The sequence below is a fragment of the Chelonoidis abingdonii genome, chromosome 3, assembly GCF_003597395.2.
Source record: "Chelonoidis abingdonii isolate Lonesome George chromosome 3, CheloAbing_2.0, whole genome shotgun sequence".
NCBI classification, from domain to species: domain Eukaryota; kingdom Metazoa; phylum Chordata; order Testudines; family Testudinidae; genus Chelonoidis; species Chelonoidis abingdonii.
The window spans coordinates 104,603,680-104,630,593 of NC_133771.1; the positions used below are offsets into that span (position 1 = coordinate 104,603,680).

General features: G+C 40.4%; 1 protein-coding gene across 4 annotated transcripts in view; it reads left to right on the forward strand.

Moving 5' to 3' along the window:
* Nucleotides 1-25,760, forward strand: part of ENPP3 (ectonucleotide pyrophosphatase/phosphodiesterase 3) — a 74,824-nt gene extending 49,064 nt beyond the window's left edge. The window contains exons 16-26 of one of the 4 annotated variants that reach the window (XM_032800784.2): nucleotides 1,864-1,930; nucleotides 4,532-4,619; nucleotides 5,611-5,783; nucleotides 5,868-5,925; nucleotides 8,598-8,752; nucleotides 16,503-16,641; nucleotides 17,712-17,789; nucleotides 19,368-19,500; nucleotides 21,736-21,892; nucleotides 23,197-23,522; nucleotides 23,671-25,760. In XM_032800784.2, coding sequence (XP_032656675.1) covers nucleotides 1,864-1,930; nucleotides 4,532-4,619; nucleotides 5,611-5,783; nucleotides 5,868-5,925; nucleotides 8,598-8,752; nucleotides 16,503-16,641; nucleotides 17,712-17,789; nucleotides 19,368-19,500; nucleotides 21,736-21,892; nucleotides 23,197-23,370 — 1,222 coding nt within the window. In that variant the 3' untranslated portion in view covers nucleotides 23,371-23,522; nucleotides 23,671-25,760. Of the gene's footprint in view, nucleotides 1-1,863; nucleotides 1,931-4,531; nucleotides 4,620-5,610; nucleotides 5,784-5,867; nucleotides 5,926-8,597; nucleotides 8,753-16,502; nucleotides 16,642-17,711; nucleotides 17,790-19,367; nucleotides 19,515-21,735; nucleotides 21,893-23,196; nucleotides 23,523-23,670 lie in introns of those variants that run through there. The other 3 variants (XM_032800785.2, XM_075063946.1, XM_032800787.2) reach the window with 3 other exon arrangements.
* The last annotated feature ends 1,154 nt before the right edge of the window (nucleotides 25,761-26,914 follow it).

The window sequence follows — 26,914 nt, forward strand, 5'->3', positions numbered from 1 at the left end:
CTGCGTGCGTGTGTTCCCTCTGTGTGCTGCCCCAGCTCTGCGCAGCTAGCTGACACAGCAGACCCGAAGAGAACCCCCAATGACCACAGAGTCTAGTAAGGTACGAAGGCACGTCGACCAGGTTTATTGCCGTATTGGATACAATAATAGTTCCCTGTAGGTTTTAGCCTAACTCAGGGCATATTACCACGGTCAATGGACTTGGCTCAGTCAGTGGCGGGACTTTCCACTGCCCCCTCGCGGACAAATGACATCGCCCAGGGATACGTTCTTATACACAGGTACAAACAAGTTACACATCACTCCTGACGTATTGAGGTGCAACCCCTCTGCGTAGCAAGGTACAACCCCTCCACGTAGCAGGTGCCGCCTCTCACCTTGTACAACTTGGTTCGATCAAAACAACTCTATCCATCAATTTACCCTTTTGCCCCTGTCATTGGGATGGGTCGGCCTGTTCCTTCTTATCTGTGGAATGTTCCAGTATAAGGTGTTCTGGTTCCATGTTTATACTTCGGTATGCTAGGTGAATAAATGTTTGTGCAACTTCAGCCCTTTCCTTGCCAGCATCTGTGAACCGAGCCGGCCTTCAGCTCACAGCTTCACTTTGCTTTTTAGCTAAGTCTTAACCATACTTGGGTTCAGGCCTCAGGCCTCATACTGGGCCTTTATCAGGGACTTCACTCACTACATCCCTGTTACACATACACACACCATAAATACATGGGAGTATATTTTAAAAAATGTATATTGTGTGTACACTCAGAGGTGCAGTGGTAATAAATTATAAGCATAGTGTCAGGGTATCAATTTTCATGTGGAAAAATGAAGGTGAAAAATCTTAAAGTCAGGAATTGTGAGCTCCTTTCATCCCATTTGCACTTTCAGTTGGAAATGCACTACAGGTGCAAATTCTGCTTGCACTTATTATTGGCTCAACTGGCCCAAATCTTTTGGGAATATATTTTGTACAGTATTTTACATGTAGATACATATTCCTAAATGATCTCCAGATGGTTAAACCTTTTCCTGCTTTTTGAATGGTTTTTAAGATACTCTCTTTCTCTTTTCTCTTAAATACCTTCTGTCTCTTTCTGAGCAGAGGACTTATTTTTCCTGTAATCTTATTTAATAGTTTTTTTTAAAATTTAAGCTTTATTGAGAGAAGGGTAAAATGCCTGTTTAGCATTTGACTTCATATTTTGTTTTGAGTAGCGTCCAATATTTGTCCTAGATATTTAAGAGAATTATTTATTTTGGGGTGTGTTCATATTTGTCTTCTCCTTTCAAGTACTACTCATTGTAAGTCAAATAGTATGACATTTCTATTGTATTTAATATACAAAATCAAAACTAAGGCTACAATTCGTAGAAAAAATGCAAACATTTTTAGAATGATGCATTTAAATTTAAATTCTCCCTCATAAGGCAATACCATCTGTAGTCTTGATTGAAATTGTTCCAAGAGGAGTAACATAGTTGGGTTTTCCAGGCAGAAGTCTTGTTTTAAGATGTGAATAGTAAGGAAAGCTATTATAAAACTAGCCCCAAGCAGATGATGCATTTTTTGGAACTTCCCAATTTGGAGGTCAGCCTTCTGCTCTGATTATTTCAGAGGCATAAATGCACTGTACGGTAACTAGAATCTTGGGGCAAATTCCTGATTAAAGTAATCTTAGTAACCTAAGAGAAGCAGAGGCCTCTGCAAAAGTCAACACTGTGTTATAAGAACAATCAGTACCAAAATATTATCCAAAATTCTTCTCTCACGAGGTGACACAAAGTAAAGATTTTTTGGGGTAACTGGTATTTTTGTTGTATTTGTACCATTTTTACTTACAATATAAAATGGTTTCTTCTTAGGAATAAAGATTATACATTTTGTGGTGGAGGTAATCATGGCTATGACAATGAGTTTAAAAGTATGGAGGTAAGGTGTTTTCTTGTCTAATTGCATATCCCACTGTATAGCCAACTACATATTTGCTGTAAATAAGCCACATAGTGTAGTATATAACACTTTTTGCAATCTGATTTTTCTTACATGGGCATTCAGACATCTAACCCTGGAAATCTACTCTCTATGGAGAGAGTTTGTACCCAGGATCAAATGTTCAGACTGGCCTCAATTGTGCTTGCAAAGTCCTATGATTGTGCATCATCTTTAGAAGTCTAATACTTAGCCATGTCTCAGTGCATCTAAAAATATGAGTCATATAAACTACAGTACCTAAACACAATGCATCATGGTGAGAAACAGAACTCTGCAGAGTTCACATAGCCATACTGAAAGCACGAGAACATAATCATCAGAAATTTCCTATTTTTTCCAAAGTATTTACATTTCAGATGGAATGTGTTAATAGAGAACATTAATCATATTTATTCTGCTGATTTGTCCTTCTGTGTAAGGACAAATTAGTGCTTTATAATGTGGTGATATACCCCTATAATATTTTCCTTGACAGCATCCTGTTTGTGTTCTTCAGAAGTGCTAGTCAGAAAGCATTAAGAGTTCTTCTATATTAGTTAGTTCAAAATCCCTTGCCTCTTAAAAGAACAAAGGAAATGCATACCAGAATAGACCATTGGTCCATCTAGTCATGTCTTCTGTCTCTTGCAGTGATCAAGTTAAGGATGCTTGAGAGAATCATAAACATTCCCATAGTGCACTTACTTGTTCAAAACTATATACTTTGAGGCACAATTTCCAGACTGTAGCTAATTGTCAGCCCTTAAAGTATTTAATCCTAGTTAGTTTAAATGCAAATAATATTATTATTCATGTAAAAATTTAAATAATGTATGGAACTTATTCACTTATTTGCCTCAATGATATCCTGCTGCAGTAAGTTCCACAGTTTAATGGCTATATATACTGAGTATAAAAAGTATTTCTATTTATCCTTTAATTTCATTTGATGTCCTCCTGCCTTTGTTTTATGGAAAAAAAATAAACAGAAGTATGTGTTTGGCCTTCTCTATTCTTTGTTGGTAATAAGCTTCAGACCCAATAAACAGAAGTATGTGTCTGGCCTTCTCTATTCTTTGTTGGTAATAAGCTTCAGACCCATATGTTTCAGGATTCAGTCCTTGTTCATCTACTCTGTGCTCAGTTTATGAATGAGTGCTTTAATAGTATGTCCAAAACCTATATTTGGATGCTCACATTAATTCTTAGGCACATAGATTCTTAAGTGATGATTTGAGCATCTCGAAGGGATATTTGGATTAAACCTCTGAGAATATTTGAGACTATGTCTATACCACAGAGACTATGCCAGCATAGACACACTCTGTATCAACAGAAGGGTTTTTTCTTTGGTCTAGGAACACCACCTCCCTGAATGAAGTTAGCTATGTCAACAGAAGTTTTCTTCCATTGGCATAGGTGTGTCTTCACTGGGGGTTATGTTGGCATACCTATGTTGCTCAGGGGTGTGTTTTTCACAGCCTTGATTGGCATAGCTGTGATGGTATAACTTCTCAGTGTAGACCCAGGCCTCAGCTGGAATCCTAAATTCAGCTTTGGTTTGGGATTCTAATAAACTAGTGAACAGCAGCGCAGATCATGGACTTGAGCTGCGGTAGCCATGCAGAGAAAAATGTTCACAAAGGTATGTCTACACAGCATTTTGGAGTGAGCCTCCTAGCCAAGATTGATAGATTTGGGTTTGCAGTGTTTGTGCTAGTGCTCTAAAAAATAGCTGTGTAGACAATGCTTTGAAGTTGCGGCTTGGGCTGGAGCCCAAGGGAGAAGGAGTGAGGTTTGGAGCCCAAGCTCCTGCCTGAGCTGCAACTTTAAAGCAGTGTCTGTGCAGCTATTTTTAGAGCACTAGTGTGAGCCCGAGTCTGTCTAGCTAGGCTAGGAGGTGCACTTCAAAATGCTGTGTAGACATACCCTAAATGACTTAGAATCCTAGGGCCCATTATCAAAAGTGACTTTAGTGTTTAGGATTGTAAATCCAATCAACTTTCGGTGAGATTTAATCTCCTAAATGCCTAAATCAATTTTGAAAATGGGACATGGGAGCCTAAGACACTTAGGGCTAGATTCACTTAGCACTGTAAATTTTAGGCCTTAGAAAAACACAGGAACAATACAGCGGCATAGCCCCCTCACTTTTAACCATCTGTAAGGACAAGTGGTGGAGGGAGGGGGCAGGGTTTTGGAGTGGAAGAGGTGGTGTGGGAGCAGGGCCTCGGGGGGGAAGGTGTGGTGTGAGGGGTGGGGCCATGTTTCAGGTGCCAGTGGCCTCCCCTCTGTTAGGAAGCTTCCGCTGCCCCTGGCTGCAGGGAGGCACCTACCTGCTTGTGACCCACAGCTGGTAACCTACTTTTGTAGTTAGGTGCCTAAGGGATTTTTTGCAAGTCTAAATTCTGCTCTCTTACATCAGAATAATCCCACTGATTTTAACAGTTGTGACAGAGTGCAGAATCTGCCCCAACACTCTTAGTTCTCCTAAAATTGAACTCATGTTGTTTTCTAGTTTGAATTCTTTTAGATAACAACTTTTATTATTACAATCAGGCTATCTTCATGGCACATGGCCCAAGCTTTAAAGAAAAAACTGAAGTGGAACCTTTTGAAAACATAGAAATTTATAATCTAATGTGTGGTGAGTATAGACAACCAGTACTGCAGCTGGTAGTGCACAAACAGGTTTTCAGACGCTTATACGTTATGAGCTAAGACAAAGATTACAGAAACATTACTGAATGCATCCAGAAGCTAACACTGTACCGATTGCCTCACCCCACCCACAGAAGTCACATTAGATTTCAAGTTTATGTATATTGGCTCACACTTACCAAGAAATTAGCTGCAAAGTAGGGAAATTTTCCTGATTGGAGGAATGGAGAAAGAATCATGAAGAGGAAAGGTGCTCCAAACAAATATATGTGCTGCAAATATGCTTGAGTTCATATAGGGGCTCCCTGTGGTCATCTTGGGACAGAAATCTTGCAGATAGTTGCAGCTCTTGGTCAGTATTTTAGATAGGCCACTGTATCCCAAAGTTTGAAGTTGTAATTTTCTGTAATTTTTTTAAAGATCACATAAAATGAAGTGCTCCTCATAGTATAATGTAATGGTCTCAAATAATGACACCTGTAACATAGTTAAAATAAAAATAATCAGATCTCATGCCTACAACACCACTTGAAAGTGTAAAAACTACCCAGAAATGACCAGCCTGCACACCTTAATGCTTAACTTTACATAAAATGTAGTAGATATGTTATACTGTGAAAACTATTAGACCCTTCATATTTAACAAATTGCAAACTCAACTGCCGGACTTTAAGCAATTGGTTAATTGGCCAGTTTCTTAATTGTTAGTTGCAGTGCTGCAATATATTTTAAATATTTATTTCAGTTTTGTTTTTGTTGAATCCCGATAAACTCAACCTTTTATTATTCAGCATCTCAATTATCTGTATGCCTTTGTGGTTGCCCAAGTGGTTCAGATAGTTGAAATTCTACTGTCATATTTAGAAGAAATTCATAAAGGAGTAGCTGTCAGGCAAATGAAACTTTTGGTATTTTCTTCTGTAGGGCATCAGGATGTGTTTGCAAAAATTTCAAATTTTTGTAACCTCTTTAATCAGATCTGCTGCATATTAAACCTGCACCAAACAATGGAACTCACGGCAGTTTAAATCATCTTTTGAAGATGGCTTTCTATAATCCATCGCATTCAAAAGAAGAATCACCTCCATCTTCATGCCCCTTCACCACATTAACTCCTCTGGATGAGTTAGGATGCACATGTGCCCCACTAGTGAGTAATGGGTCCAGTGTTTTGTTTTTAATCAATCAGAACATGTATTCTTCCTGAACAATCTTTTAATATTATATTTTACAGGCATTACCAGGCATATTGGAAGCAATAAATCAAAGATTAAATCTCACCACAGAAGAAAGTAAGTTGTTGGTGATCTAAAATCTATGCCCTTGTGTTTTTTAATTTTAAATTATTACTTTCTGTGAGACTATTTGCAGAGTAAAGTGCAACTGAAGGTAAGTAAGGATGATCAAATCTTGCCCATAATTACTAATTTGCCCCTTTCTCTTTCCTGCCTGTGGAGAAGAGGTTAGCTGAGAATCCTTTACAGCAACAATTCTCCTTAGGGTCCTGATTCAAATCTCATTAAAGTCAATGGAAAGACACCCATTGACTTCTGTGGGCTTTGGATCAGGCCCAAAGTTCTTTAGGAAAACAGGAGATAAAAGTACTGTTCCCAGCCTTTCAGCCATCTGCCTTTCATCTGTTCACACAATTCTGGGGAGCATAACTGGGTTCTTTTGGTGGATGTTCTTGGCACTAGGTTTATATAACACTTCATAATCAGCTAGGGCCTGATTCTTACTTCACTGACACTCTGACGTCCACAGCGCTGTATCAGTGTAAACTTGGTAAAAGTTAGAGGAAAATCAAGCCCTGGATTTTTGTGATACTGTCATACTTGATTCAGAGTAGCAGCCATGTTAGTCTGTATCCGCAAAAAGAACAGGAGTACTTGTGGCACCTTAGAGATTAACAAATTTATTTGAGCACAAGTTTTCGTGAGCTACAGCCCACTTCATCAGATGCATGTTGTGGAAAATACAGTAGGAAGATACATATATACAGAGAGAACATGAAACAATGCGTGTTACTATACACACTGTAAGGAGAGTGATCAGTTAAGGTGAGCTATTATCAGCAGGAGAGAAAAAGAACTGTTTGTAGTGGTAATGAAAATGACCCATTTCCAGCAGTTGACAAGGAGATGTAAGGAACTGTCGAGAGAGGGGCGCGGGGGGGAAATAAGCATGGGCAAATAGTTTTACTTTGTGTAATGGCCCAATCACTCCCAGTCTTTAGTCAAGCCTAGTTTGATGGTGTCCAATTTGCAAATTAATTCCAATTCAGCAGTCTCTTGTTGGAGTCTGTTTTTGCAGTTTTTTTGTTGTAATATTGCGACTTTTAGGTCTGTAATCGAGTGGCTAGAGATTGAAGTGTTCTCTGACTGGTTTTTGAATGTTATAATTCTTGAGCTCTGATTTGTGTCCATTTATTCTTTTACATAGAGACGTCTGGTTTGGCCAATGTACATGGCAGAGGGGCATTGCCGACACATTGGTAGATGTGCAGGTGAACGAGCCCCTGATGGTGTGGCTGATGTGGTTAGGTCCTATGATGATATCCCCTGAATAGATAGATGGACAGAGTTGGCAATGGGTTTTGTTGCAAGGATAGGTTCCTGGGTTAGTGTTTTTGTTGTGTGGTTGCTGGTGAATATTTTCTTCAGGTCTGGGGGTTGTCTGTAAGCAAGGACTGGCCTGTCTTCCAAGATCTGTGAGAGTGAGGGATCGTCTTTCAGGATAGGCTGTAGATCCTTGATGATGCGCTAGAGAAGTTTTAGTTGGGGGCTGAAGGTAACAACTAGCGGCGTTCTGTTACTTTCTTTGTTGGGCCTGTCCTGTAGTGGGTGGCTTCTGGGTGCTCTTCTGGCTCTGTCAATCTGTTTCTTCACTTCAGCAGGTGGGTATTGATAAAGATCTCGTAAGTGTTGTCTCTGGGGGTTGGAGCAAATGCGATTGTTTCATGTTTCATTGTTTCATGTTTTCTGTGTATATATATATCTTCCTACTGTATTTTCCACTACATGCATCCGATGAAGTGGGCTATAGCCCACGAAAGCGTATGCTCTAATAAATTTGTTAGTTTCTAAGGTGCTACAAGTACTCCTGTTCTTTTTGTCATACTTGAGTAACTTGTGCATTTTTAACATACAGTGAAAAATATTGTTCCACAATCAGGGGTGAAAGTAACTTAAAGGATTTACTGATACGCTGGAGTCCTGAGCGGGGACGTGGCCTCAACTGGAAAAGATGGTGCCTTTAAAGATTTAAAGGCCCTGGGGCTCCGGCTGTGGCTGGGAGCTTCAGGGCCTTTAAATCACTCTGCAGCTACCAGCTGCAGAGGCAGCTGGGAGCCTTGGGGCTCAGGGGCGAATTAAAGGACCCAGGACTCCGGCTGCCACGGAGCTCCAGGCCCTTTAAATCACTGTGGGAGTCTGGCTGCTGGAGCTCCAGGAAGGATTTAAAGGGCCCGGGGCTCCCCGCAGTGGCCGGTGCTCTGGGCCCTTTAAATCCCTGCCTGAGCCCAGCTGCTGGAGCTCTGGTGGTGATTTAAAGGGCCCGGGGCTCCCTGCAGCAGCCGGAGCACCGGGCCCTTTAAATCACCACCAGAGCCCGGCTGCCGGAGCTCCAGGAGCACTTTAAAGGGCCCAGGGCTCCCTGCAGTGGCTGGAGCACTAGGCCCTTTAAATCACCACCGTGGAAGCCGGTCCAGTCTGGCACAGTGTACTGGCTCTTGCCGGTACGCTGTACCGTACCATACCGGCTCACTTTCACCTCTGTCCACAATTTCAAATATCCAGAAGTACAGATCCTTAATAAACATTTTTATACTTAATTAGATTGTACATATTTAGTCCATTAAAACGTCATTGCGTTTCGTGTATATTTTTCCTCATCCCATATGAATTTCTGTCAAGACATTTTTTTTCACAAGTACAAAATTCAGTAACTATTATTTACATTCTAGTAAAGAAGGCAGAGACCTATAATTTGCCCTATGGGAGACCTAGCGTTCTACAGAAGCAAAACACCTACTGCCTTCTTCACCATCATCAGTATGTGAGTGGATACAGTCACAACATCTGGATGCCACTGTGGAGTGCATATACTGTCAACAAAACTGTAGGTTATCAAATGTACTTACCATTCATAATGGAATGACCCACTGTTCTGAAAATGTAGAGCAGTCATTAGGAAAAGGGGGGAGGGATAGCTCAGCGGTTTAGCCCTGGAAACCCAGCATTGTGAGTTCAATCCTTGATGGGGCCACTTAGGGATCTGGGGCAAAATCAGTACTTGGTTCTGCTTGTGAAGGCAGGGAACTGGACTCAATGACCATTTAGGGTCTCTTTCAGGTCGATGAGATAGGTATATCTCCATATATTTAAAATTGGTTATGAACCAGGGGACATTATATGACTCTTCCAGACAATTTCTTTCTCGCAATGTAATATTTTTTCTTATGAGAACAAAACAGGTTGAGTTTACGTGGAGTCTCGTAATGGAAAGATGGAATTTTATGTAGCTGCCCCAAAGCATTATAATTCCAGTTTAGTGTTTGGTTTCAAATGGTGGCAGGGAGTTTAAGCAACGTATTTGTAATGCTTTTTAAACACACCTAAATTGTCTAAATCTAGCATGTCTTGAAAAACAACCAGTAAAATTATCAAAACTAATTGTACCTTGAATACCCTAAAAATTATTTTAAAATGTGGAAATGGCCACTTGATAGGAGCACAAAAGATGCAAAGATCAAAGCACAAGAGTTAAGTTGGTTCAACTAAACCTGTTTTTGTAAAACAGATAAATAGTCAGGATAGGAAAGCAAAGGTGCAGAATTTGCCTTATAGTCTGTGAGGGCATTTACAGACCCAACACAGAGACTAATGGTCTGTTTGTACTGTAATGCCATGTTGACTCGAGCTAAGGTGCTCTTTAATTGCAGTGTAGGCATTCGGGCTCAGGCTGCAACCCAAACTCTGGGACACTCTCATCTCACGGTGTCGTAGATTCCAGGCTGCAGCCCAAGCCTGAATGTCTACACTGCAATTAAAAAGCCTCTTAGCCCGAGCCTTGTGAGCTGACATGAGCCAGCTGACATGAGCCAGCCTTGGGTGTCAAAATTGCAGGGAATGAAGAAGCAGTACTGGGCAAAGTGAGCCCTTCCCTGCCCCTCAGTAGCTGTAAAGCATACTCCAAATGAAGGATCTGCTCAAAAGGGGACTCACTCTGTCAGTCTGGGATTGTGCGGGGGGGGAAAGAAAATGAAGGAGAAGTAGTTGGCTTGCAGTGTTTGGAGGCAAAGCGACCCACAGGAAGGGGTCTGGACTGTGGTCAAGACCCAACTGGGAGGGTAGGGGACTGACCCTTTTCCCCTTTCTTTCTCCCTGTTGAGGGAAAATAACTGAGCACTAGGAAGAGGATTGAGGAATGCTTATCTGACTGACTGAACTGCTGAGACTGATTGGGAACTCCATGTTGAGCGGGCGCCCATGCACCAAACTGAAGAGAGAACGGGAATGTAGGAAGTGGCTCAAGGGAAGCTGGTCACTTTCGTCAGAAAGAGGTGACCAAGACTATACTTGGGCCAGGTCCTGGGTTCCCCTACCTTCTCCCCTCCCCCCATGCCAGGACTTGGGGAGGTGAACAGACTGTTGAGCCATGGCTTGCTCACTAGGCCTGCTGGCCATTGAGTGAAAACTACTACACAGTCCCACAGGGCAAAGGAGGGGAACGGAATATGGAACAATGAGAGAAAATAATAATAAATGCGAAAATAAACACAACTAAAACCAAAAGATAAGTGCTCTCTCTTGGCCATTCAGTGGCAGTCGTGCACATGGGCTCCAATTTGCCTAAGAATCCCTGAGAAAAAAGTCAAACTTAATGATTTCCAGGAATGGGTCCTTGTAAGTTTTCTTAAGCTTATTATTAACTTTCTCTGCCAAGAAAGCTTTCCATAACTATACAAACCTACTGAATAGTTTATACTAATGCAGTTTCTGTTGCAAATATATTCCATGTATTTACAATTCCTAAGCAGGATGATTGATAAATGATATAATTATAACTGGGATGGGTGAACCTTGTAGAGTTCATGCTTCCATGAATCTCTTGAACCAATTGTCTGGAGGTTCACAAGGTTCGCAAAACTAGTGTGAGTTTACACACTTTTCCCTCTATAATGTAACATGCTTTTTTCCCACAGGAAATAATTTTAAAATTGATTTTTCCAGCTAAAGGGAAGTCTGTGCTTTGTTTATATAGCGTGATATATGTATGTGTCTCCTCCTTGTACCAGTGCCAATTTTGGAGGAAGTTCTTTTCCAAAAAACCCCAAACATTTTCAAAGAAAGCATTTAAAAAATGTGTTATTGAAAACCCCGTTTTCTGTGGTAAAAGCAGTTTTGATGGAAATTTTTTTGACCAGCCTTAATTCTAAGGTAATGCAGCTGTGGGTGTTTCTCACAGAAGTTCAGGCTGCATCACAGATGAGCACTGAATAAAAAGGCACTGAGGTGTCTGGAATGGACTACAACAACCAAAAATCAGTAGTACAGTTCTGCCTTCCTCCTTTAATTATGTTAAAGACAATAACATGGAGAAAAGTTACAAATGTAAGGGTCAGATTGCATACTGGCTTATTTTCTAAACCTACATGGTTAATTGCAGTTGCGTTTTGCTATCTAAATGTAATATAACTTTTCCAAAGAAATAGGAGTTTCTAAGATAAGAAAACAGGCCAAAAGCCTCGTTATTTCTACCAATAGATGAGTGCTAGGCGGCTACAATAACTGTCTCTGCTTGTGTGCTTTGGGCACAATACCATGGAGATGCCAAGGCCCCTGGAGATGGTTTTCCTCTAACCGAGCAGTACATCCTGCGGTTACCTATAAGCTGGAGAAACAATGCTGAGTAGTTAGCAGTGCCTCTAGGTTGTTGTGTTTCTGACTGCTAGACAGATACAGAGAGACTCAAACAGGACAACAAAATGAAGCAGGCTGAGGCTTTGCTGACTGTCTCCTAGGGATTCCCTCAGGTGGCTGGTTAATCAGGATCAGTGCAAAGGGGCAAGTGCAGGGCCAAAAATCTGGCTCAAAAAGTTCTTATATGTAATTTTCTTTGTGTCTGATTAGCAATGTTATGAATGAACAATTCTTTCTGCGTGGATATTAATAAGCTGTCACAAATATTTATATTATTATAATTACAGACAGTATATCAGTAACAGCAGCTGACTTTTCTGTTACCTGTGACTCTGATTCAGATCTAAGATTTAAACTATTGGTCCTTGGAATGCATTTCTGAGGTAACATACTCATCTCCTCAAGAGGAAGGAATTGGTTGCATCAATCCACCCACCTCTCCTACCCAATCAGCATGTAACAGCTGGAATGCTAATTCTGTTGTGGGGTAGAATTCAAAGCTACCACACCCTTTATAATATTTTGTTGGTTGTGAGTTGAATTTGCACACTGGAACACTATAATTTTATTTGCCTTTCTCAGTTTGCTGTAGTTCCTCTGGGTATGACTCTAGACTATGTTTGTAGCTAAAGAAAGTAACAAGCAAGGATTTTTTGTTTAGTATAAAAATATTGTAAATTAGATTAACTTTTGAATCTTATCCTTAAAGAGTCTAATCTTTACTGCACTGAGATGCAAACAGGTTTGAGACTTGTTTGGTATTTTATGATTTATGAAAAAAAGGCCTCGGTGCTTTGGGTTTATGGGATCTTTGTTTTTTGTGGTTTAAGTATTTTTTCTGCTGGTATTACCCCAAAAAAACTCTCCTGGAAGTGGCTGAAAATTGACATGACAGACCGCAACAGCTGCAGAATACTATATTTAGTTTGTCATGTAATGAAAATAGATTATGCATCTGGAAACATTAATTACTGGGTTGTTTAAAAAAATCTTATTCTTGTAACAAACTGGAGAATGGATTGCGTAATTTTACCTATGGAGTAGTTTTCTAAAGTCATTGTAACTGTTTTTTTCTTCACAGGTCACCAGGGTTCACCCTGTGACCTGAGATAGAGGAAATGAGAGAGGATACAGCTGTAGATCTAGTGATGCAAGTCTTCTTCTGAGTCTAACCTGTTGTAACAGATTGTCTGACTGTGTAGTTTATGAAGAAAGAGATTTCTTAAAGAGGCTATCATGAGAGCATTGCTTAAGGGACCACTTCTTGATACGTACATTCTGCCTAACTATTGACCAATAGCAAATCTCCCATTTTTTTGGGATGGGGAAGCCACTGAGTAGGTTGTGGCTGAGCAACTGTGATGGTTTCCGAAGTCTTCCAATTTCTTTGACCATAGTCATTTGTGTATGGGACAGACGCTGCATTGATTGGATTAGCTGGGACTCTCCTTCTAGCAAAGGGTGAAAGTATCACTGATTATTATAGACTTGTCAACAGCTTTTGATACTGCTGATTGTGAAGTTTTGTTGATTTGGTTGCGGAGCCTAGCAAGACTGTTACAGAGCTGAGTGGTTCCTTTCTTATCTTTCTGAGAGAACACAGAGGTTATTTGTGGGTACTTATTTCTCCAGCTTGAGAGTTCTCTCCTGCAAGGTACAATGGGAATCTATATTATCACCCTTCCCGCTCAACATGTAGATGAGGTGAGTGGGAGAGTTAGTGAAGATATATGGTCTGCGATATATTCAATATGCAGATGACAGCTTGCTGTACATCTCTATTCTTTTGATTTGGCTGGAGCAGTAGAATAAATAATCCACTATCTATATAAATTTGAGACTTGGATAAGAATTACTGTGTATCTGGAGACGAGTGAAATAATGTTGGTGGCTTAGGACGAGCTGCCAGAACAGTTGGTGGGATTTATATTGGTTCCTCTGATTGGGACAGTTTGAATGCCATTTGTAGCCAGATGCATGACTTAGCTGTGTATTAGATCTTGGGCTGTTCCTGGATGCTCAGGGAGCAGCCATAGTTATGAGCACACTCTCATCTGTGCTTGGTGAAAAAAATGACATTTTCTCTCCAAGATGGTCCGTTCCACATTTATTCATGTGTTTTGTCAACTTGTGATTAGATTCCTGTAAAAAGCTTCACACAGAGCTATGCTTAGAGACCATTCAGAAACTGAAGCTATTAATAATGTTGATATTAATCAATTGACATTGATAATATTTATATTGATCAATATTGATAAATGCAAAGTAATGCACATTGGAAAACTTAATCTCAACTATGCATATAAAATGATGGGGCCTAAATTAGCCGTTACCTCTTAAGAAAGAGATCTAGGAGTCATTGTGGATAGTTCTCTGAAAACATCCATTCAATGTTCAACGGCAGTCAAAAAGGCTAACAGAATGTTGGGAATCATTTGGAAAGTGATAGATAATAAGACAGAAAATATCATATTGCCTCTATTTAAATTCATGGTATGCCCACATCTTGAATACTGTGTACAGATGTGGTCTCATCTCAAAAAAAAATTACTGGAACTGGAAAAGGTACAGAAAAAGGCAACAAAAATGATTAGGCATATGGAACGGCTTCCATTTGAGGAGAGATTAATAAGAGTGGGTCTTTTCAGCTTGGGAAAGAGATGACTAAAGGGGAATAAGATAGAGGTCTATAAAATCATGGCTGATGTGGAGAAAGTGAATAAGGAAGTGTTATTTACTCCTTCTCATAACACAAGAACTAGGGGTCACCAAATGAAATTAATAGGCAGCAGATTTAAAACAAACAAAAGGAAGTATTTCTTCACAGTCAACCTGTGGAACTCTTTGCCAGAGGATGTTGTGAAGACCAAGAGTATAACAGGGTTCAAAAAAGAATTAGGTAAGTTCATGGATGATAGGCCCATCAATGGCTATTAGCCAGGATGGGCAGGGATGGTGTCCCTAGCCTCTGTTTGCCAGAAGCTGGGAATGTGCGACAGAGGATAGATCACTTAATAATTATCTGTTCTATTCATTCCCTCTGAATAACCTGGCATTGGCCACCTTCAGAAGACAGGATACTGGGCTAGATGAACCATTGGTCTGACCCAGTATTGCCATTCTGATGTTCTTATAAAATGTTTCCACATGCTTGTTAAGTGGAGTTTCACACTGGAAACAATTCCACCTTTACACTAGGCACTGCACTGCACTTCTCTAATAAGTTTCCAGATGAAATTAGAAGGTATTGATGTTAACCTACCAAGCCTTAAATAGTTTTGGGCCTGATTTCCTGAGAGATCATTTCTCTCCTTATGATGTACTGTCCCAGTTAATGGACGTGATTCAGCTGGAGTTCCTTGCAACATGCAGGAGAGCACTGCTGAGGTGGGTGGGGAGGAAAGGTGTTCTCTGTAGATTTTCTTGACTTTGGATCACAGTTTCCCCTTGAGTCTGCCAGAGCCTGGATTTGTTAACTTTCTGTATGTGCTGCAAACTCCATATTTCCCCCCAGGTTTTTGGAGGAGGTGCAGGTGGAAGGCTATAGTGATTTAGATTAGAATCCTCATTGTGTCCTTATCTGGCAATCGGATCTATTAACATGCAGGTTTTAGATCCCATGTGGATCCTTGTTGACTTCAGCAGGACACCCTCTGGGGCTAGGTGTTCAAATTAATGGATCTCAGTGCAGGATTCTGGCTTATATTTGCTGATGGATAATTTTTTATCCTTTTACATTATATTGCTTCAATGTAATGCACACAGGGGCAGCTCCAGGCCCCAGCATGCCAAGTGCATGCTTGGGGCGGCAAGCTGCGGGGGGCGCTCTGCCGGCACCGCGAAGGCAGCAGGCAGGCTGCCCTTGGCGGCTTGCCTGCGGAGGGTTCGCTGGTCCTGCGGCTTCGGCAGACCCTCTGCAGGCAAGCCGCCAAATGCAGCCTGCCTGCCATGCTTGGGGCAGCAAAATGCCTAGAGCTGCCCCTGAATGCACACCTAGAACATAGGATGGACACATACGGAGATTTTCACACTTCTAAACAAAGTGCAAAGAAGAGGCAGAAGCACGATTTCCCCGAGTGCAGTTCACCTTTAACAGATCAAAAGTGATGTTGCACTGCATTTGTCATCTTCATATCTAATAAAGGTTTATAAAGCATAGGCTGCTTCCTAGATTATTAAAACAAAAACAAAAACCACATAAAAAAACCTCAACATGTAGTGTTAAAAATAAAACAGGCGAAATCTCATTAGCTATGAAAGATGGATATAATTAATTATATCCTCATATCAAATAAAATACTTTTCTTATCAAAACTTAGAAGAAATGAAATGGAAGTAAGAGCTGCTGCTGAAAAATGAAATACAGTTGTGCAGATAAAGTACAATTCTGGTCTTGTTGTGGGTGCAATCTTGCCAGTTGTAAATACCGAAATTAGAGTTGAAATGTTATGGGTCAGCTCTTCAGCTGGTGTGAATTAACATTGCTTCATTGAAGTGGAAGGAGTTTACTGATTTATTGCTGCTGAGAATCTAACCCATAAAGTTTCTTGGTGTTAATGCTTATCCCATCTGGATACGGCTAAAATAACATCAGCCAGTATGTGATTCTCACATATTTACTGCCCTGCAGTAGGAAGTGAAATTATTTTTAGAGAGCTGAATGGGCCAAAAATGTCACCTTTTTGGGCTAAGATACTACCTTAGCCTTGCTACTACAATTTTACACCATGCTAAGGGCTTTCTCTAATTGGATTACCGAAAAACAGAAGGACCAAGGAAAAACACTCTATAGAAAACATAATTTTCCATTACTTGCATTGAGCTGATTCATTATGAAAATAGGAAAAGATTAAATGAAAACCATTCTAGGAAGTCACAAACCATACAGTGCATAAGGTTAGCCACAACTGTGGGTGTAACACTATTTCCCCATTTTTTCCTTTTAGCAGGCAGACGCATCTTCGCTTCCTTCCACTGTTCCAGACTGTCTGCGGGCTGATGTTAGAATCCCTGCTACTCAAAGCCAAAACTGCTCTGACTACCAGCTAGACCTGAACATCACCCACGGGTTCCTGTATCCTCCCAGTCAGTAGGATTCTTTTTATAGCTAGTGTTTAGAAAGTCTTAATCAGCTGGATGTGGGTTTGTGTTTAAAGCATATCTACAACACCAAAGCAACCTACTTGGTAATGTGCGCTGGGCAAAAAATAAATAAATAAATAAATAAATAATAGAGGTTTCCAGTGGCTGTGCATTGACCAAAAGCAGCAGAATTACTGTTATAAAGTCAATACATTTTGCAGCAGCCACCCACAGAGCCACTCTAATCCTACCCAAATATTTTCAGTTCAGAAGATTTAGGTTTACTTTAAAAATGGAAGACATGCTGGCTGTGATGAAAACTGACCAGAGTGACACAAAGACCAGAGCGGAGTCAAGAATCTGGCCCATGTGGTGTCACTCCATGTAAATTTTGTTTTTTTTTTTATGTTAGTTTTGATGTATTGGAAGAGTTAATTTTGCAACAGTCATACAGTTGTTGTCAGCCCATTGTCCTTTTTTACCCATCACAAAGGTACCACACAGTTTGGTACATCTGAACAGTCTTTTCCTGGAGGACCTGCTTCTCAGTGGAAAAAGTGTATATTCTAGAATAGTTCATTGAAATATAAATAGATCAAGTCAATGCATGTATTTTTTAAAATATATAGTTGCTAAAATCTGAATAGGAAGTAAACTAAATCCTGGGGAATAGATGTGGCATACTTTGTACTAATGGTTCCTCCATGCCATTCCTCAGAGATTACATTTTTCTCCAGCATTTGCAGGAGGGAGACTTTTTATTGGGGTGTAAGGGATATTTTTGTTGTCTATCCCAGGGTAATATTTTCCAGTATTAGAGAACAAGCCCTCTATCCTGTTCAAACAATCCTGTGTGTTTGTATATATAATTATGTATTATTTATGTATGTCTTTTTATATAGTTCACATATTAATGTGAGATTTTAATTACCTGCAATAATTTGCCTTCTGTCTTCAGGGATACATAAATTGGACATTGAGAAACATCTTCCTATATCAGATGAAAGAGAAAGGAAGAGAAACATCTTCCTGTATCAGATCAGTCATTAATGCATGTTTCATTTTTTTTATAGATTTCAATGCAACTGGTCCAGAACAATATGATGCCTTACTTACCAGCAATATTGTCCCCATGTATGAAGAATTCAAAAGTAGGTTCTCAAAACATTTTCCTGCAGTTTATTAAATGATAATTAACTAAAGAAAATTAAGAAAAAATTAAAAGATTTTAAAAATTCTTTTCTTAGCTGATCATATTCAGTATATCCAGATCTAGTATAATTGCACTAAAAACTGTTGTTTTTTTAAATCGCCACAGAAGATTTTAAAACCCATCCACTGTATTCATTTCCTTTACTCTTTTCTCTGGACAATCCTACTTAAAACTGCGTCTTGCTAATTGGAATATATTAGTGTTAGAATTCCTTACTGTTAGACTTTGGGGAGATTCTTTGCCCCTCACTCTCTTTGAACCACTCAGGTGGTGCTGAGGAAGTAGAGACTGCCTGCAAAGCCATTGCTGGGGATTCTCCTGGTGCAGGGAAATCTCCAGTAGGTGTACAGATGGAATAGCTGGCTCCTCTTTTATCTTCTCTTAACCCCATGCAGGAGAAGTAGACAGGCTGGAATTAGTAACCAGCTCTGTGACACTAACCCCGCTTCACCACACAGTATCTCAGCGAATCAGAAAATCTGGACCTTTATTTGGAAAATGCACGTCAGGCAGATGTACTTGTGTACAACTATAATGAACCCTGTTATGCCCATCCATCTATCCTTGCTTCCAGTTATTAATAACCGTGAGCTATGACTTGTCTACAGATGCATGTTTTGTCTAACAGTCCAGTGCTGGTTTTCTAAAACAAAGGACAAATATAGAAAATGCTACAGCAAGTAATAGAAAAAAGAAAGAAAATAAAAATGACCGGACTGTTTTTCACAGTTCATTCATATCCCATTCGCTCATACCACATAAAACAAAGAAACCCAGAACAGCAAAGTGACCTGAATCCCGAAGGGAAAATAAATAACTAGAGACAGAACACCCTGTCACAAGAAATATAAAACTCACTGGCCAGTTACTGCAGACTGTAGATTACAGGTATATCAGTAAGAGGTAAACAGAAAAGAGTGTATTTTTAGCCACACTGTCTATAACTGTGTACCTATAATCACTAGTTTACATTGTAAAGATACATGTTTAATTACATAAGTAAAATAAGTTAAATGGCCCACTGATATTTGAAATGTGTTCAGTTGACTCAGACTAGTTCCTGTGAACAAACATCCACATCCCCAAAATCACCATCTCAGCTGGCATCAGTTGGCACCTTTGTCAGTAGTCTCAGCAGAGATGCCAAGAACTGATAGGCACTGAAAATGAACTGTCCTCTCTGTTCAAGAGTTGTTCTTTACAAATTCAGGTTGAGCCATATCGCTGGACTGTGTGGAGAAACTTGCAATGGCATAGCCTTTACCACACCTCTTTCATAGGTGAACAGAGTACATTGGTTGTGTCAGTACAACAGTTCCCCTCTAAATTTGCTTAAAAAATGAAATATTTTTAAAATATAGAAGAAGTTGTGGCAGTTTAGCCTGGAAAAATGTGCTATATTTTCATTCTTTGCCTATGGCAAAAAGTGAAAAAAATTCACAAGCTCATTAATGTATTAGAGGTAGAGCATTTTGGAACTGGTATTAATTATGTTCAACGATCATTTTAATGACAGAGATATGGAACTATTTCCATGATGTGCTGCTTCTAAAGTATGCTGCAGAGAGGAATGGACTGAATGTGATCAGTGGACCAGTGTTTGATTACAATTATGATGGCCATTTTGATGCTCTTCATGAAATTACACAGTAAGTACAAAAAGGTAACTTGAGAGAAGGGTCAAACTCTGCCTTATTTCACATATATTTGTTGTTATGTTTTCCATATTCCAACCATATTTCATTCCATTCAAGCCATATTCTTTCAGTCTGAATGACTTCTGTTATAGGTTAAGAGAAACAAGAAAGATCAAAAGTAAAGTATCCATGAGAGGAGCACAGAGTGTATCCTCTCCATATAATGCTTACTCACAAAATGACAGAATCCTTGAGAACTTAAAATTGCAATACAGAGAAAATAGTCCTAACAATTACATACCTACATACAAACACTACGCATTCATATCAGATAAACAGTGTACTAACCACATGCCGTTGCAGATGCATATGATGTAATATGGCAACCCTGATCTGTTTCCATGGACATGCAGGGGGAGCCCACTTTTGGGGGGAGGCATCTGCAACATTGGTACTTAAAAATGGCCATACTGAGTCAAACCAACCACCCATCAAGCTCAATATCTCTGACAACGCCAGTGTGAGATGCTTCAGAGAGAATGAACAGAACAGGGAAATTCTGAGTAATACATCCCTATCATTCAGTCCCAGCTTCCAGCAGCTGGATGTTTAGGACATCCAGAGCATGGGGTTGGACCCCTGACCTTCTTGGCTAATAGCTTGTGGAACTGATGTCATTGAAGATGCTGTATTCAAGGCTAAACTTAATACCACATCTATCAAGGATGTTTTGGGAATAGTGAAATCAGTTCTGCTGTGATGCAGGAGGGTGGAGTAGATGACAGGCTGGAGTTTCCTTCTAACTAATATGCTGTAATGCCCAGACAACCACATAACACTGTCTATAATTTTTCACAAACGTTTAATTCTGCACATTTAGTCATACTATGTATAAAGTGCCTGTCAATGGGAAGTGAGGGTGTACAGCACATCCAGGAGTCACTCAGCACTTCAAAGGCTTAGGCCTTACGTAGGGATGACTTTCATCCTGGTTTGGGGAAACTTTAATTTGTGAATCCTAAATTGATTTAGCTTTCTACAGTAGGTTACCAGGTGTCATTTTCTTCATGGCACTTCAGGTTAGTCACTGTCAACCCTACCTGCCACACTAATTTTCTCTTTAATTTTGCAAATTAAACTTAATTATATTTTAAATTGTTAACAGAATGAAAAACAAATATGGGGCTCAATCCTGCAAGGTGCAGTGCATTTTGATCTTGAGCCAGTGAAGCACTTAAGCACATGCTTAACTTTAAGCATATGAGTAGTCCATTTGATGTCAGTGGGACAATCACAAATTTAAAATGCTTTTAGAGCTATTTGCCTTACTGGAGTAGTGCTTTATACAGATATTCAGTCAAACTAGAGAGATATTTATATAAAAGGCTGTTTTCAATTTATTTTTAAAAAGGTGAAATTCTGTATTGATGTGTATATATACAAATACAAACCCACTGACTTCAGTGCTTGTACAGTATATTATCTTTTATGCTGGGGTGGACAAACTACAGCCCAGGAGCTGAATCCAGCCCTTCAGACATTTTAATCCAGCCCTCGAGCACCCGCCAGGGAGCGAGGCCCAGGGCTTGCCCCGCTCTGGTGCTCCATACAGGGAATGGGGTTGGGGACTTACCCCGCTCCATGCGTGACATGGCTCCACGTGGCTCCCCTCTGGCTCCTATACGTAGGGGCAGCCAGGGGGCTCTGAATGATGCCCCAGACCCAAGCGCTGCCCCCGCAGCTCCTGTTGGCCAGGAACTGCGGCCAATGGGAGCTGCAGGGGCAACGTCTGTGTATGGGGCAGTGCACAGAACCTCCTGGCCACGCTGCTGCATAGGAGCTAGAGAAGGGACATGCTGCTGCTTCTGCTTCTGGGAGCTGCTTGAGCTAAGCGCCGCCAGGACCCTGCACCCCAACCCCCTCCCGCATCCCAACCCCTCATCCCCAACCCCACTCCAGAGCCCTCATCCCCAGCTGAGCCTTCACCCCCATGCACCACAACCCCCTATCCCAGCCCAGAGCCTCCTCCCACACCCTGAACTCCTCATTTCTGGCCCCACTCCAAAGCCAGCACCTCCAGCTGGAGGCCTCACCTCCTCCCACACGCCAATCCCCAATTTCATTAGCATTCCTGGCCCACCATATGATTTCCATACCCAGATGTGGCCCTTGGGCCAAAAAGTTTGCCCACTCCTGTTTTATGCCCTTGATGATCAAACTTACCCCTTAATTAATGTTCTTTTATAGACATATAAACAACACACAAATCCCTGTCCCAACCCACTACTTTGTGGTGCTGACCAGCTGTAAGAACCAGTCCAATACACCACTGAACTGTGTGGGCTCCTTGGACGTTTCGTCTTTTATTATTCCTCATCGACCTGACAACAGTGAAAGCTGTGCTGTAAGTATGGTTTTGTGCATGTCTCTGCACCTGGTGTGTGCATGACCTGTGATTCCTACAGAATTGTTTCTGGGGGAAGTCTTTAGATTCTGGTGTATTTAACTCAGTCATTCTTGATTTAAACAAAAAACAGTCGAGTGAAGGCTGGAACTAGTGGCAGCTTGTGAGGGGCTTGTTCGTGTTGTCAGGTGAGTGGTAGCAGCTGTAAAGATTACTGGGCAGGTGAGAAGCTGGGGCAGCAGGGTGTGGATCAGGTGAGGCAGACTGAAGAGAGTGAGACAGCTAAGTAGAGAAACAGCTAGTCAGCCATGCAGGAAGAAAGGAAGGATCTTGTGGGCTTGATGAACTCAGAGCAGTTATCATTCAGCAGTTGGCAGTGGGGAGTATGTAGCAAGGCTGGGAAGAGCTGCAGATTAGACGTGACATATAGATCAGCTCTCTCCTTGTGTGCAGGGTGGGATCACTGCAGCTTTTTGAAGAATAAAACTTGTTTTTAGACCATTTTAATGGTGTAACAGCATTAGCAGGGTTACTTCCTTCAGCATAGCTATGGAAAATACTACTCCTTATTTGTCTTGGGCTGACATCGGATAGTGTACTTTTACATCAATGCTTCTTTTGAGATTGAAATTAATAACCAATAGCCTTGATGTTTAGTGATACACTTACAGTACATAGTAAATAGGAGATGATAATGGAAAAATAAGTTACCATCCTTTTATGAAAAAAACTCTAGAGTAATAGTACAAACATCATAGTGTTTTGGACCATTGCTCTTTATATTTTAGTTTTCTTTTATTTGGGGGGGGGGGGGGGGGGGCAGTACTTAAAGTAGACAGTAGATAAGACCATACTGATTTGTAAGTGCAAGTGGAAACGTGATTCCACTATATTTTGTAGTTAAAGGGCCATTGAAATGTCAAGAAACCATTTATCAGCAGCATTTACTTCTCTGTTGCTTCTGTTTGCATACAATTCTCTCCCAAAAGATGGATCTAGTACTGGAGTTATAGTATACGTTCGTTTCCCTATTCAGCCAAAATAATCAATTAAGTGGAGTGTAACTAATTGGAGACAGCAATATCTGTTCAGTAGAGTAAATTGAATATCAGGAAGGAGAGAAAACATCCACTTGATCCAATTCAGACCAGGCACCCAAATGCAAGACTACAGAGATGTCCAGGAAGAGAGTGGAAAGAGCTTTTTCAAGTGAAGGCCCTTACGCCATACAAGGCTATTCTGTTGTTTGGTAACATGTGAAGGAATAACCAGTGGTTTGAACTGTGCTCGTTTTGCTTTGGCAGGATGGGCAACCAGAGTCCCAGTGGGTTGAAGAAAGAGTTCAGGCTCATGCAGCACGTGTTCGAGATGTGGAACTTGTAACTGGGCTTGATTTTTACCAGGACAGAGATCAGCCTCTCTCTGAAATTTTACAGCTAAAGACGTTTTTGCCGACATTTGAGACTATCATTAACTGAGCATGTGTCAGTAACTTGGACAAATAAATCCAAAGTAAATCAATGTTTCCTGCAAAGAAAAACCTACTACAGCTTTTCAATTGATCAAGAAAATAAACTTGTAATATAAGAAACATAATTTTATTTGCTTTTTCTCAAATTTTCAGTATTTTGTCATTTATTCGGTATGGGATTGAAAGGGGTAGTTTTAAATTGACTGCCAGGTAATTTTATTTTAAAAATTACTAAAAATATTTAGTCTACAGAAGCAAGAGCTGGTAGGCCAGCTCCTACTAGTGGTTTTTTTTACTGCCAACTCAGGGATGTGGTTCTTTTACATACCTTATAGGACACCGTGATCAAGACCAAGCAAAATAATCATAGTTATTAACCAGCGCTATGTTTTTTAATTAAAGAAAGGAAAAGAAAACATTAAACAACAGAAATGATCAACTGTTTAGCTCCATTACAATTTCTTCTTCTGTATGTCTCTCTGGGGAGAGCTTTTAATGGAGATTACACTCCAGAGTGTGAATCATCTCCGGGGGGCACTTGTCTCTTTGGTCTTAACTTACCATTTCGTCAAATTATTATGAATTCATTTTAGTATCTTACTAGATACTTAAAACTGGTCATGTATTGGCAAAAGAATTTAAGGGAAGTGAAGCTTGTCTAGTATTTATTAATAATAATCTAAACTACTTACTTTGCCTAACTATAAACTCTTTTAGCTAGGTCCTATGAAACTGAAGGTAGTTAAATTAGTTACTTAGAAGAAGCCATTTAAGGAGCTGTCTGAAAACAGGCCAATTATGGATATTAAGAGACTTAAATCCACATACATCCCACTATTTCTCTGTTTAGCCCCTGTCTCCTCTCCAGGAATACCTGGTCTAACCACTTGATGATTAACTGGAGAAGCTGATAGCTTTTTAAGGCTATGTTGACACTGTGCATGTTACAATGGTGCGGCAGTGCCACTATGCTTGTAAAGTAAGCAGTGTAGCTGCTCTTTGTTGCTGGGAGGGCTCTCTCTCTCTCAGTGACAAAATAAAACCACCCCCAAACGAGTGGCAGTAACTTCGTCAACAGGACAGTGTCTCCTGCTGACGAAGCGCTGTCCACAACAGCACTTTTCGTCATTAGAACTTTTGATCATTTTTTTCACACTGCTAAGTGACGAAAGTTTTCATGACGGAAGTGCAGTATAGACATGGCCTAAGTTACAACAGCATTTCAATATTCCAACAAAATCATTAGAAGAGTTTTAAACCTAATTCCTTGGCATATTTTAGTGAACTTCCTCTCACCAATTGGTTTTCAAGCCTTTGCGGGAGGTTTTCCTTGAGTAGGTTTCTTCTTAAGTCTTCTTTGTTTTTCTTATCTCTCTGTGGTGGCTGGCTTGTGGAGTGCTGTTTGAGCAACGTAGGGGTGGGGGTTGTATCCTTCAGTGTTTCTATATCCTTCTCCTTCCTATGTTAATGAATTATGAGGGAGGAGGGAGGCGGGAAACACCTCTTTTGAGTTTGTTTACATTCAGAGTTGGTTGTTGTCATCCTTTCATTGGTTTCATGCCTTCAGTGTTGGCTTAGGGCTTGTCTGAACTGGAAGTGTTACAGCTGCAGCCCTGAGGGCTTCTCCTGTAGGTGGAGGTAATTCACCTCCCCAAGAGGCAGTAGCTAGGTTGACAGAAGAATTCTTCCATTGACCTAGACTTGTCTATACCAGGGGTTAGGTTGGTTTAATTACGCCTCTCAGGGATGTGGATTTTTCACACTCCTGAGTAACATAGCTGGGTCAACCTCACTTTTTTGTGCAGGCCAGGCATTAGGTGACACTTCCAGGTCCTGTATATGCAGTCTGTTTTAATGCATATGCAATCTTTCTTTACTTGCCTTTGTGCTTTTTGTGGCATGAAAGCATCAGATAACTTTCAAAACTAGCTTTAACTCTTATTTTTTTATTCAATTCATTCTCTGAGATATTGTTGCAATTTTACTAAAAATTGACAGGAAATGAAATTCTGTTTTCAAAAAGGCCAAACACTTCTGATCTTTATAAGAATTTTTTAAGACTGTTTTGAGAACTAAAATTAAATAAATTTTAGAAAGTTGTTGATTTTAGCTTAGCTTAAGCTGTTGATGCTAATTTTTGGGATGATGATTTTCTTGTCTTCCTGAATTAGGTGAGGACTTGCTTGTGCACTATCAGTAACTAATTAATTCCCCATTAATATAAAGATTCTATACTTAAATGGCTTCTTTCACAGCTTAGTTTAACTAGGTCATTAGATTCCATGGTGGAACATAAAATCATTTTTACTGTTTATACAGCAAAGACATTAGGGATTTTGCATTTAGCTACATATTTACAAGTATGCATTCCACAGAGTTTTGTCATGATAATATTTAAGAAATTGTGGTAAACGTCTGTCCCAAAACTGGACCTTAGCGTACAAAATCTGGGTGCTTACTGTGAACCTCCCCAAGCTTATACCCAGCTTGGATCTTATTTCGCTGCCACCAGATAGTATTGAGGCTACTATCAGCCTGGGTTCACCAAATCTTGGGGGAACCCCCTCTCTGGCCTCCCCACTTTCCCCTGGGAGGACCCCCCAAGCATCCAGAAGTATGAGTCTACTACGCGGCAAAAGAATGATCTCGCCTCCCTTCTCCCTCTCTCTCCGTTGTTTCCGCTCTGAGCAAGCTGAGGGATTGATGCAATCTCTTTACATTACAATACCAAAAACTTGTCTCCGTCTCTCAAGAACAAGCCTTAAGCACAGGGAGAACAAGCATTCTCTCTCTTTCTTTCCCGTAACTTTTCCGGCCTGGGACAATAGGAGGAACCCACAGAGCATGGGCTTTTTCCTCCCCCCCAACTCTGTCACAGATGTAAAGTGCTCCGGGCACAGAAATTTCTCTCCCCTTTGTCACTAGGAAAGAAACTCCCACAAGTTTCAAAAAGAAAACTTTATATAAAAAAAGAAAGACACTTACATACTACCTCTCATTAGAAACTTAATACAAGCGATATGGCTATAAGAATTAGAATAAACCTCTGATTAAAAAGATAGCCCATTAAACCAGTCCAAGCATCAACACCATGTAAATACAAAACACACATCCACATCACACAGCCGATATTTGGTCCTTTGACTCACATGATAGTAGATATATTTGAAAGAAGATGGAGTAGAAAAAGCTTGTTTACTCACAGCCGAGGAAAACAAAAAGCCCCCCGCCGAGTTCCAGTTCCTCCCAGACTTTAAAAAAAATCCAGGTCTCTGATTGTCTCCTGTCAGGTGTTTGGTTGCCCCTTTGTTCACCCTTACAGGTAAAGAAAATTAACCCTTACCTACTATTATGACAGAATAAAAAAGTTTTCTCAGTAATGTAAAGGTTTTCTTGCAAGAGGGTGGGTGTTGGTGAACCACTTTGCCTAGATTTGCTGCACTGATCACACACCCTATCACATCTCCTTTCCATACATGTTTCTTTTCTAAAACATGACTGTTACATGTGATTTACTTGTTCATAGAAGATAGAAATTGGAAACCTTCTAA